Source organism: Egretta garzetta, unplaced genomic scaffold (genome assembly GCF_000687185.1).
Source record: "Egretta garzetta isolate BGI_Z169 unplaced genomic scaffold, ASM68718v1 scaffold442, whole genome shotgun sequence".
NCBI classification, from domain to species: domain Eukaryota; kingdom Metazoa; phylum Chordata; class Aves; order Pelecaniformes; family Ardeidae; genus Egretta; species Egretta garzetta.
In genome coordinates this window covers 2,128,535-2,141,247 of record NW_009258961.1, presented here as the reverse complement: position 1 = coordinate 2,141,247, position 12,713 = coordinate 2,128,535, and the positions used below count along the sequence as shown (strand labels likewise).

Genomic DNA, 12,713 nt, shown 5'->3' with positions numbered 1-12,713 from the left:
CCCCCGCCCCGCTGCGGCTCAAGCTGCTGCGCCTGGCCCAGCTCTGCACCGAGTACCTGCTGCACTCGCAGGAGTACCTCAGCGCCCAGCTCGGCAGCCTGGAGGAGGCCCTGCGGGCCGCCCAGGCCCAGCGCGACCAGCTGGGCAAGGAGGTGGCCCACCGCTCGCAGGAGATCAAGGGGCTCAAGGAGGAGTGCCGCCGGAGGAAGAAGATGATCAGCACCCAGCAGATGATGCTGGAGGCCCGAGCCAGCTACCACCAGGTGAGAGGAGAGGTCCTGGCGGCCTGGTCACCCACGTCTTGCCAGCTCCGAGCCCGCTGGGGACGGGCGGCAGAGCAGTCCCGCTCTGCTGGGGCGCAGTCGCTTGCTGGGCGAGAGGCTGGAGCTGCAGGGACCCGTGACCCTGCAAAAAAGGAGTGCATGGCTTGCAGGTGCTTCACTTCCTATCTGTGTTTCACAGATGTTTGGGAGAGTGCTACATCATCTTTAACAAATCCTCTTCTTTCTAACAAGCGCTCTTTATTCTTTGGATTCACTGTTGATGCATCTCAACACAGATGCAGACACACATGCACGTACAAGACCTATGATAAACGTGTTACTCCTGTCTGTTGCTGTCTCTCCTTGCTTGTCAGCTATGTGGTCAGAAGACACGCAGGGCAAGTACATCAGAACTGGTGCTAAGCGGTAACCTACCTGTCTGCAAGTTGTCACTTTCTTGCAGTAATGTTCTCCAGGCGCAAAGTTTCTACTTGTGTGTGTGACTGGGGGTGTGACCCGGGCATGACGGTAAAGAGCCCCAGTCAGGTAGCTCATCCCTAACTCTACAACAATCTGTTCTGTAAGGGTCTTCTCTAAGAGCCTTAGTACGTTGCTGTTCTGACTCCCTGTGTCATGGCACTCTTTTATTGATTCAATTTTTTTTTTTGGTGAGGGGTTTTTGTGTTCTGGATGTAATAGTTTGATTTAAATATTTTTCAGCTTCAGCATTTTTCAACAGGTTTCAGGAATGCAGACTACAGCATCAAATGTAGTCTGAAGCCTAGAGAGTACACTGGACACAGACCTGACGTGATTTCAGGCTAGCTCTTTGTGTTTATATGTTTGAAGTTATAGTCTTCTTGCTTTTTTAAAATTCTTGGGAACAATCAGCAGTCCTGATTGTTGAAATTCTCCTTAATCATGGAATAGCTGCAATACAGAACCAATGCAAGTTTTCTTATAGTATGTACAATTTTATCCCACAATATAATACCAATTTCAGCAGGCTGGCAAAGTTTATTTTTTTAAGGCATCAGCTAAGTTGGCTCAAATGTTTCTGTAAGGGAAAAGATACCTTATGCCCCAAGAGTAGAGCTATACATGTGGTAAACTTAATGGGAACCTTGTCTCAATGCATTCATTTGAGTGTTAGCCTTAAGGATGAGCTGCTGATGTTGAATCATTTTAAAAAGCCTTTATTCAACTAACAGAGCAATTTGTCTGTCCTATGTTGCAAAAGAAAACTGATCGCACGCATAATTTTATGTGCAAAGTTAAGTAATTCTCATACCGTGATTGCCAGTTAAATATCACCAGTCTTTCCTAAAATATTTGTAGGATACAACGGTCTCATTGGAAGCTGAAGAGCATGGTAGTGATCTCCCCTCATCACTAATCTTCTGTTCAGTGGCATTTACAATGAAGCAGAGGTGGAAAGCTATTTCCCATTTTTAGTTTATTTTTATATAAAGTAAACATCTGCCTTCCCCCCCCTTTTTTCTTTGTTAGTAAATTCTTGTCTCTAGAAGTTATTTAGGTTCATGTGAGAAAAACGAGTTCAGGGAACGATGTTGAAAAGTTCCTGCAGTGTTCTCAGGATTCTGAGTGCAAATGCCAGAGATAAATTAAACTCTTCCTAGGGCTTGTAAATACAGGGCAGCAGTGTGATCAGTGAACAATAATTGTGCGTTATTTATGTGTGCCATGATCTTGGCTGATCTGCAGTGCCAGCTAGTAAGGGTTTTGCTGGTGTTCCTGAGAGGGTAGTTCAGGTTTCATCCCCTTAAAGTCTTGGCTGTTTAGCAAACAAGCCTGTAAGCAATTATTTGCCATTTTTAGTGGAGGCGTACTTCATATCTACTGTAACTATGCTTTGGCATTCAGATTCAATGCCTTTAACCCACCACCAGTGTAAATTCAACCATGATATACTACTATAAAATAGCACTGGTACCTACAAGTCATAAATTTAAGACTCCTTGGTCAATATCTTCATCTGTGTAAGACAAACTTAATTTTAAATAATAATAATATTTAATCTTATATTCTTATGCACAATGTAGGCATCAAGTGCACATTGTGTCTAACGCTGTGAAAAGTAGTTGCAAGAATACTGTTACATAATTCAAAACCTAAATATTCCCTGTGTTAATCCTGTCTCCTGCAGTAAGAGCTTTCTTTCACTACCAGCAAGTCAAACTGACATGAAGTTTGTGCTTGAATGGATAACATTATTTCACAGCCAATTTAATTCCATAAATCATGTGCAATCTGTTACACTGTGAGCTCCCTCTTGGTTGGCAGCAGTGCTTTGCTGCCATACTGTATCTCTTTACTTTGGTTTTATGTTAGCGCTTTTTTTGCATTTGTCCAACTAAATTTGTCTTAATAATTCATGGCTTTAGTGGTTGCTAAAAGATACCTGTATTTACTAGCCTACCTGACTATCAGTGGCAGTATTTTTAATATTAGATGAAATCTGGGAATTTGATTATGGTGACAAGGTCTTGAATCTGTTAAGTCAGTCTCTTAACAGTCATATCACATTGATGAGGAAAAAGGACTCATCTGAGTATCTGTGGTTTGTTAAAATATATTTATTTGAAAAAAAAAATTTATTTGAAAGAAAAAGGTAACAAGCAAGCCCACCTAAAGCGATTCACAGTCTTACCAGTATGTTGAAAAATCTGTAGATGTAGCTTCTGTCCTTGTACTACCCATCTGTTTTTAAAATTCCGAGTAATAGTGAAATGTACTTTGAAGGTGAACAAAAAAAAATAATTTATAATTAGTAGGATCCAAATTTGACTTAAAATATAACTTAACATTCAAATTAAAAATAATAAATAAATTATAGGAACAGTAATATAAACAGTTTACGCTTCAGAAGGGTGCTAGGTAGCGTCCTAATGTACGTATGTACCTTTTCTTGCAAAATTCTGTATTGTTACCTTATTTTGGTTGAAATGTCTGATTTTTTTACATATCTAGGGTCCTTACAGTATTGTTATCTTACAACGCACTTACGTATACTCAAACCCATCTTTATTGTTTTGGGGGTTTTTTTCTGATTGTATGGTGCTCTCTATTGCTGTGATACAAGAGTCTTGGAATACCTGAGGTGCTAGTTGGCTGGAGTCGGTGTGTATTTTGCTGAATAGTGTTGTCTTACTTTTTCCTTATACTTCTCTACCTATCTATATTCATCTCTTATCTGAATTTAAACTTATTTGGTCAGAGTAATTTTTTGTTCAGAGTTTGTACAGTGCCTAGCACAATGGGATTTTTGCCCATGACTGTCATTGAGAGACGTTAAATAACAGAAATATATTAATAACTTTACAGAAATCTGGCACTGTGAGAACTGTAGCCATTATTCTTGTGAAGTGGAATTTATTAAAGTTACCTACTTTTGACATCTGGACACAATGTAACAACCTATTAAAAACCTTAACTGCTATACTTACCAAACGGATGTTACTAATAATAACTAAGATGTTTTTATCTGGTTTTTGTAGTGTCAGTTTTGTGAAAAGGCTTTTATGAACTATTCCTTTTTACAAAGTCACATGCAAAGGCGTCATCCAGAAGAATCTCAGATTGGTATGTACTTTAATGTTATCAAAAAAATTGAGATAAATAGTTTAGAAAAGTGTAAATACAGTGAGGATGTGCATGCAGTCCATGATTTTGTGTAACTGGGAAGAATGACTTTCCTGTTCCATTTTTAGGTGGCAGATACCAATGTGTGTGAATGCAAGCAACACTGACTGACAAAATGTATTGGATTACATATGTTTCAGTCTCTGGAAAATAATTAACAAAAAAATTGTTATGCCATATTTACAGTACCTTTTCAAACTAGCACTTCCACTGAATACTTTATTCAGTAGCAGAGTTCAGAGCGCAGTTTCTCTTTAGGCCTGTGTGTTATGAAGGTGTGGGTAAATTGAACAAGTTGAGCTAAGGCAGATACCTTCTCTAAATATATACAAATTACCAGTACAGAAATAATCTAACTCACCTGAAATCAGTTTGTATTAATAGGATCAGGCTCTCCTGAACTGAAGTGGCTGTAAAATAAGTGAGAAAAAGAAACTGTCAAGAGTACTCTGACTTTATGTACCTATGATAATCTTGGTTGCTATACCAGTAACTTACATTTGTCTCTCTTAATTAAAAAATGTTTAGTTTGAAAAACATTGCTCTCAAAGTTTGTTTCATTCATCTCTAAACTCTCTCCTTATTAGGCTGCATGCTTAAGATTTATTGCTAAGGACTAACAGGTATTGACAAATGGCAGTGATTAGAAATGAGTTATGAAAAAAGAGCATTTGGGAGGAGAAAGAGTGGGAAGAATCTAGCGAGGTCTGAACTGTAGCTTGTCAGGAAAATAAAACAGCAAGAAAAGTGAGAGGGGTCTCAGTAGGCATCTGAGGAAGTGTTAATGTATTGGAAGAATAAAGCTCTTGTCCACTTTGTACTTGATAAAAATGATAGTGGAAAGGAGCTGCAGAACCAGTTGAACCAATTACCATATAATGAATCAATCTGACGTGGCTCTATATGGGCAATACTCCACACAGTTATTTCTGAAATCATATTCTGTGTTATGCTCAGATTCCCAAATGATGGGCAGCCGAGTAAGTCCTAGGTAAATTGATAAAATGTTTCTAGATTAAAGATTGTTATAATTTTTGCATACTTGTAAAATGTTTTTTACAGTGACATTCCCCCTGACTCATTCCAGATAAATAGTAAGTTGTATTCCAAATGGACTCCTTACTAAAGTTATTTAGAATAAATTAAACCTAACAATTGAATCATTGAGGTTCACTTTGTCCTTCATATATCCTTTTTTGAGCCTGTGTTGCTTAGATGCCTTTTAAATTAGATTATATAGTACTTTTTCTTGTAAATATTTTATAAACTATTTCACATGTCAGTAACATCGATATTTTTCAATCTTTGAGGATGTTAGCAGTCCAGAGAACATATGTATTTAAAAGCATCTTTGGAGACTCATCATAGTAGGAAGGGAAATGGTCTACGCGAGTCACACTTCATGAAGATGTTATTGAAACACTATAGAAACGCATTTGCAGTAAGTATTACATTTCCAGAAATTACAACAAACATTTTTAAAATCTGTGTTTCTTTCAAACAGAACAGAAGAGGAAAGCAAAGACAGACAAACTGCAGGATGAGATCGATAAACTGAAGGAGCAGTTGCAGCTCACCAAGTCCCAGTTAGAGACTGAACAACAGGCTAATATGGTCAGGTTTTCTAAGGTAATATGCAGTAAGTAATGTGAACTTTTCAAAAGAATTAGTGCTTTGGACTGTGTTCACTCATTTTGTAACTGGTACAGAAGAAAAATGTATGTACAGCTCGCCTGTCTGGCAGCAATGGTGCTTGGGCATTAGAGCGTAACCCTCCCTCACCTCCTATAATTTTGAACAGCTGCTTTCTCCTTACTTTAATTTTAGACATATTTTAAATGAATACTTGAAACAACACTTCTCTGAAGCAGATAGAATTGCCCTGCTGTGGTGAAATACAAGCTATTTTTGACATGATACTTTGTGATGATTAAGTGTTTTTTAGTTATGACTGTGATTTTACATGTGACTTTAGAAACTGAGTAGGATTTATTCTTTGCAGCAGAGAACTTTACTGTCTAACAGAGGTGTAAAGCAGTTCAAGGAAGAGAGACTGAGAAGAAGCAAAGCAATCTAGAACTTGTATGTTGGCCTTTAAATCCTTAGGATTTGGCTGACTGGAGAGCCCAAGTGGAAAGTAGTCTTAGCTACTGCTGTGTGAATAACAAGACCTTAAACCAGAATGATTTAAAAGCAGTAATTATCTATTTGTAATCACGTGCAAGGCTTTGTTTAGGATGATACTGAAACTTGTAAGTGTGCTTACTGACTCATAAAAAGAAAAAAGAATTTAAGTTACCTGTTTAATTTTTTTTTTAAAGCTTGATAATTTCAGATCAGCTCACAGTTTTAATTTCTATTTAAGTAAATACAATCTGATAATTTGCTATCAAAATAGGGATGGAATTTTTTTAATTAGGGGAGGGGCTTTGCACTTCAATTTGAGGAGCAAGTCCTTGGCCTAAGAGACAAGATACTTCTAATGATTGAGTTAAATGCTGATCTTCTTGTTGCAGTTTGCCCTATATCACATTCAAAAGCAGTGTTTTGTGGTTGTCAACATAACCTGTAAGAACCTTCTCCCAATATTCAGCACTTCTAAATGGCTTTCCTAGTAGAGTTTGAGGACCTTCAAACATAAACCCAACCATTACATTTGGAAACAAACACTAAATTTTGAATTTAAAGGGAATAAAAAAACCATGTCTATCATTAATTATTTTCTTCCTTGTATTCAGAGCAAAACTCATCTTCTGTAAAACATGCAATGCTTCTTTCCCTGAACACAGCTTCAGACTCTCCTTTCTTCAGTCCTTTCGTTCCCCTTTTCTCAGGACCATTCAGCTTCCTGTTTTTTTTCAGTTTTTCAAAAGTACTGAATGGCCACATGAAGAGTGTGGGTAGAGTTTCACTTAGGAGTGCAAGCACTATCAGAATAATGGGCCTTGGGCTTACGTGGACAACTGCTAAGGTATTCTTCTCATTCATTCTGTGCCTCGCTTTTCAGAGGTACATCTATAACATACTTCTCCTGCCCCTGAAGCATTGTTTTTCTTATGAGATGGAACTTGGAGTATTCGTAACAGCACAGCTTAGATTTTTTGGTGCCTTAGGTGCTTATTTTGAAATCACTTGCCTTAGCTGAGACTCCTAACTACAAGAAGACTGCCTGAAATGTCCTGAAGCTACAGCCTGCAGTGTTACACAACAAGAAGCTTTCAAAGCTTCTGTGTTTTTCTGGGATGTCAGGGAAGATGGAAATGTGAAGTGTGACTGGTTGCAGTTTGTCTGCCATGACTGACAGTTCAGGTATCATTATGTTGTTGTCTTTTGATTGGAAGAGCAAAAGAACTTTGCCCTGTGGTTTTTTTAGGAGAACCACTACTGGAGGGAATTTGGATAAAAACTGTCATGCTTCCAGTTCTTGGTCTCTTCTACTCTTTTCAGGTGAAAGGATACAGAAGATCCTGTTCTTCATAAGTGTACAATGATTGTTTGTTACAGTTAGTCAGCGAACAAATTCAGAGTGAATGCTGTGATGGAAGGATGTAAGGGTTGCCTACAAAGTGTGTATATTCTGGGCAGTGAAATGCAGGACAAGTTGAAGACTATACAAACATGAGTGACTAAGTAATGGAATGGTAAAAGTAATTTAACAGATGAAGTGGGATGAATGTGTATGGGGAAAAAATAATTCTAACTTCTTCTACAAAATGATGGGTTCTGAGCTGAGTGTTATTACTGAAGGGCAAGATCTTAAGGATGTGGTACACAGTTCCAGGGAAATGTCAGCCCAGTGGTTAGTAGCAGCCAGCAAAAAAAATCAAATATTATAAATTATTCTGAAAAATCACTGTGCAAGCCACAGCCAAAATACTGTGTGTAGGTCTAGTCCCTTCCCTCAAAAAGGATATGATAGAATTAAATATCCTGGAGGTATTTAAAAGAGTGTAGATGTGGTGCTTAGGGACATGGTTTAGCAGTGGACTTGGCAGTGCTAAGTTTATGGGTGGGCGTGATGATCGTAAAGGTCTTCGCAGACATCAGTATCTCACCCTCCATCCAGCGAGCTGTTGTGGTTTTTTCAGACTGACAACTCTTAGCATGCTCAGCTGTTCTAAATACAGACTGCGAAGTCATGAGTTACACAGAGTGAATAAGTATCACTCTCTTTTCTAGTTCAGGACCTGGCATCCATCAAATGAACCTAGCAGAAGTCATGAGTTACACAGAGTGAATAAGTATCAATCATTCACTCTCTTTTCTAGTTCAGGACCTGCCATCCATCAAATGAACCTAGTGGGAGCCAGATTCAAACAAACAAAAAAAAAGTACTTTGCTCCTGGTGCAACTTGTAGTAGACCTGTGGAGCTCATTGGCAAAAGATGTCTCAGTTGCTAAAAGCTGATGCAGCCACAAGGGACAACTGCGAAAGTGTAGGAGGAGAAATGTATTGAAGGTCACTAAGTTTACAAAACTGTACCAGGCTGAGGAATTCCTCTGAGCTGAAAGCAGTTGGCTACTTGGAGACTATTAAGGAGAACATGCATGTTTGCTTGCCCTGTAATTGTCCTTTCCCACCTTATACACTTACGGCCTCTGTGAGAAACAAGATGCTGAACTAGGTGGATCTCTGATATGATCAAGTAAGATCATTCATGTGTTATGCAACCAAAAATAATGAACTACTAAAACTCCTTGAAGTGTACTTCTTTTGCTAGCAAAATGCATAGTTTGCTACCCCAGAATTCTGCAGAAACTGGTGGTTTTTTCATGTTTTTTGATGTCACAACGTTGCCCATTGAAAGTGACTGCTTCCCATGTATAGTTTGGGTGCTAGAATTAGTATTGCATGTGGGGAAAAATAACAAATAACGTTTTTAAAATAATTTCAGGAATGTGAACAGCAAAAATCAAAAGAAGAAGAAATTCTACAATCATTTCATAAATGGAAAGAGGAGGAGAAAGAGAAATTGGCTGATGAAATAGAAAAAGTGAAAGAGATGTTTATGAAAGAGCTTAAGGAGTTGTCTTCAAGAAATTCAACATTAGAAAATGTAAGTGATTTAAATTTCCTAACAGTTTAAGGCATGTATCCCTTACAGTAGATGGCAGTGAACTTCATGTATTTGAGATGTGATGCAGTCATCTTAGAGGTCTTCTTACAAAACTTTAATAGTTGGATTGTGTCTTCGTATGCTAGTACTTTATTAACATTAATTTAAGTCCTTTTTTAATAGCATCGTTTTGGATGAATGAATTATGCCTTCAACAACTATGTCAGAGTTTTCTCACTCCTCAACTTTTGAGTTCCTGTTTACAGATTAGTAGATATTGTTATTATTGCTGTCTGTTAGGTATCCTTATATTAATATTCTTACAAGTGGCATGGAGGGGACTAACCTTTGCATTATAGTCCTGACAGTAGAACGGCATGCATTTTCAATACATGCTCTGGAAATGCTTTCCGGAGTTTTGACTCGGAAGAATTGTAGGAAGTAGAGGTGGGTCAGAAAGCAGCTATGCACAGCATTACCAGAGCAGCTTATATTTTGTAGCTGCTAGTTCCTGTGTATATTTGTAAGGTATGTTTATGTTAGATGTATATATTAATTATTACATGAAATTTGATAACGCTGAACTCATGAGAAATGTGAGAATTGTCTGATACAATCTCTGTGTAGTTATGTTTAAAGAAAAATTTGTATTAAATGATAGTTTTATGAAACAAAATCTGTATACATATTCTGGTCTTCATTTTTTTCCTCCACCTTTTAGCAACTGTTAGAATTACAAAAGTCCAATATGCAACAAAAATCCAATTTAGGGACACTGAAAGACAGCCAAGAATTTACAGAAGAGAAACCTCAGAGTCCTCAGGATTATCACAATGTGGTTAAACTTCTTGAAAAACAGGTAATAATGTAACTTAATGTATTGCTTTTGACAGACTACTTGTGTTCTTTTCATTTTTGTACATCTCTTCAGTAGGATTTTAAATCCGTAAGTAAAATTCTCATCCGTCTCAATGTCTAAAATAGCTGTTTTTAAAGATTTACTGCTGTTTAGTACAATCTCTTTAATGGAAATTAAGGAATTATTTCCCTTCTCCTTTATAAATAAATTAATTGGTATTTATTTATTGTTATGCTCTTATTCTTTATTATTAGATATAGTAAGCTTTACCAAGTATGGGTGCAGTTCAATTCCAGTAGGCTGTAATAAACCATGTATGTCTGCTGATCTGTGAGGCCTCTTATGGAAAAATTGGAATTTTCCATTTTCCAAGATGAAAAAAAAATGTTAAGAAACTTCCTGACGGGATTTGTCAACGTGTGGCTTTCAAGTCATATGAAGCACTTGAGCTTGTCTGGTGCAACTTCTGTACCAGGACTTCATCATCTGACCAGCACAGGTGCTGGTGCTAGTGCAAAACTGTTGGACAGTCCAAGTCCCACCTACAGGAAAGATTGAGCTAGGAAGGGCCACTGAGGCCAAGGTCATTGCATTACTCTGAGACTCACCTGCATATCTGGGTTGTTCCTATAAGAAAAAAGAGTTGTGAGACATTTGGAAATACCTACAAACCTTTACTCTTTTTTTTTTTTTTTTTTTGACACTTTGAGATACACATTATGTATTTCATAGTTCTTGGGATGTGAAAGTCTTTGTATGCTGCTGGTATCATCTCCAAAAGTTTGGTCACTTCTGCTCAAAAATGGGGAAAACTTAGTGAGTTTTACTTTATGGGGTTTTTTATTTCATTAAAAAAAAATCGTTTCACTCTAAAACTCACATATTAATACTGTTTTTTATCATCATCATGCAAAATACATTGTTAATGAGTGCTTGAAATGACATTATTTGGGGGGAAAACACCCTGCTCTTACTACTCCTATTGTTAATACACAGAGATATATCAAAATACTTGTGTATTTCTCACTCATAGTCACTATAGATATAATTCAAGGAGCAAATATGTAATTTCTAAGGTGATTGGTAAGATAAACACACTTGGATGTGTAGAACATGCTGGTGACTGTTCTAGGTCTTAAATGCAGGGTTACTCAAGTTTCATATAATCAATAATCTTTTCAGTATTTATGCTTTATTTAGAAAAATAAAGCTGTGTATATCGAACTAAATGTTAATGTGTTATTAACAGGAATTAATATTGATTTCCTCTATGCAGGAAAGTAAGTGGACATCTAGAATACAAGCCCTTCATCATGACCACGAGACAGAAAAGTCCCTGGTAAGTGGCAGAGCAAACCACTTAAACTAAAAAGAGACTTTTTTCTTATTTTCTTACCCTTTCAGTAGTTCTTGATATGCTATAATACATCTGTTGGATTAGAAGCCTGTATCTCAAGAGTTTATAGGAGTGTGTCCTCTTAGATGTATTTGTTATCTCTATATTTCTGTTATGCTAGAATCTTGAAGTTTCAGTTAAGGCCAGAGTTGAAATGGAATTTATCATTTAAGAATCCGACAGATGCCTGAAACTGATTTCTGCTCACAACTAATTCTGTGAGCACTGTATTATACAGTGTTTTCTGTGTTACGTGAATACGCTGGATAGCTGAGATACAACTTGCCAACATGTAGCTTTCATCTACCCTGTATCTTCTGCTACCATGGACCTATGGCACATGTCTCAATCTTTTTTTGTCTTTTCTATCACTTCTCTGCTGCTTTTTCTGTTGTAGTTTTCTTATGCATAATCTATTCAGCTTTTCCAGGAAAAAAAACACCATGGCATTTTATTTTGCAGCAGTTTATATATTTTACTATACAAAGCTTTATTCCTCAGATTTTTTTAAGTCTGCATTTCTTTTTAATCTCTTTCCTGCTTTGTTTCTCTTGCTTCTTTTCTGTCATTTTCCTTTCATCTGCGTGACCATGTAAGAACTGAGCAGATCGTAGTGGTCTGACCAATGCTTCTTCTCCTCTGGCAAGAAAGCAGTGGGGAGGAACCATGGAACATTCCCCAAAAAGGATGTAGTTAATGATACACCCACATACAATGCAAGAATAGAATAAGGGAGGAGTAATGTAAGTATTACTTTTGGGATGGTGCACCTAAAATATTGTTCCCTTTCTTCTACATTTAGAGCTAATATATTAGGTTTATTATGCAAATTCACATCTCGTCACCTTAAAATATGATTATTTGACACTATTTATAACAAAAACATTTTTATAGAGTCTTATGCTTTTTCCTGCAATCTTATTTTTAGGCAATCTCAGAAATATGTTTGTATGTCCCTTTCTTTGTATTGAAATTTAGGTAGTCTTCCTTGTGTAAATAAAAAGTGATCCAGACAACTGTTTTGTAACATATGCAAGTCCCAGTGAAATCACAGGAGACATTATGTTTTTGTTGAAAGTGTTAAAAATATTTAAGCATGACACTTGCTTGTTTAAACTTTATAGCATTAAAATATTTTGTATAATATTAATACAAAGTTACTTCTGATTGCTTTCTAGCTACTGTCACAGATTGAGAAGCTTAAATCATCAGTGAGAGAAGACCTGAATAAAAACAACACCTTTTACAAGAGGAGGATAGAAGAATTGGGGCAGAGGCTTCAGGAGCAGAATGATCTAATTATTACTCAGAAGAAGCAGGTCTGTTTTGTGAAGCATTCTGTGTTTTGGGGAGCATAGGACATAGAGAAACATTTTACTAGCATTTGGTCTTTGATGTATCTCTGGTTGCATAGTTAATATTCCCAATTTGTAGTAGTATTGCTGTGGTATATTGGTTACGCTTTGGAAATTATG

The 12,713-nt window shown here is 37.0% G+C and overlaps 1 protein-coding gene across 1 annotated transcript in view; it reads left to right on the top strand.

Moving 5' to 3' along the window:
- The window catches only part of DZIP1 (DAZ interacting zinc finger protein 1), a 41,143-nt gene that overhangs the window by 876 nt on the left and 27,554 nt on the right, over positions 1-12,713 (top strand). Inside the window, exons 2-8 of the mRNA XM_035890191.1 lie at positions 3-263; positions 3,782-3,866; positions 5,431-5,555; positions 8,822-8,983; positions 9,705-9,842; positions 11,119-11,181; positions 12,417-12,557. Of these exons, the coding sequence (XP_035746084.1) occupies positions 3-263; positions 3,782-3,866; positions 5,431-5,555; positions 8,822-8,983; positions 9,705-9,842; positions 11,119-11,181; positions 12,417-12,557 (975 nt within the window). The remainder of the gene's footprint in view (positions 1-2; positions 264-3,781; positions 3,867-5,430; positions 5,556-8,821; positions 8,984-9,704; positions 9,843-11,118; positions 11,182-12,416; positions 12,558-12,713) is intronic.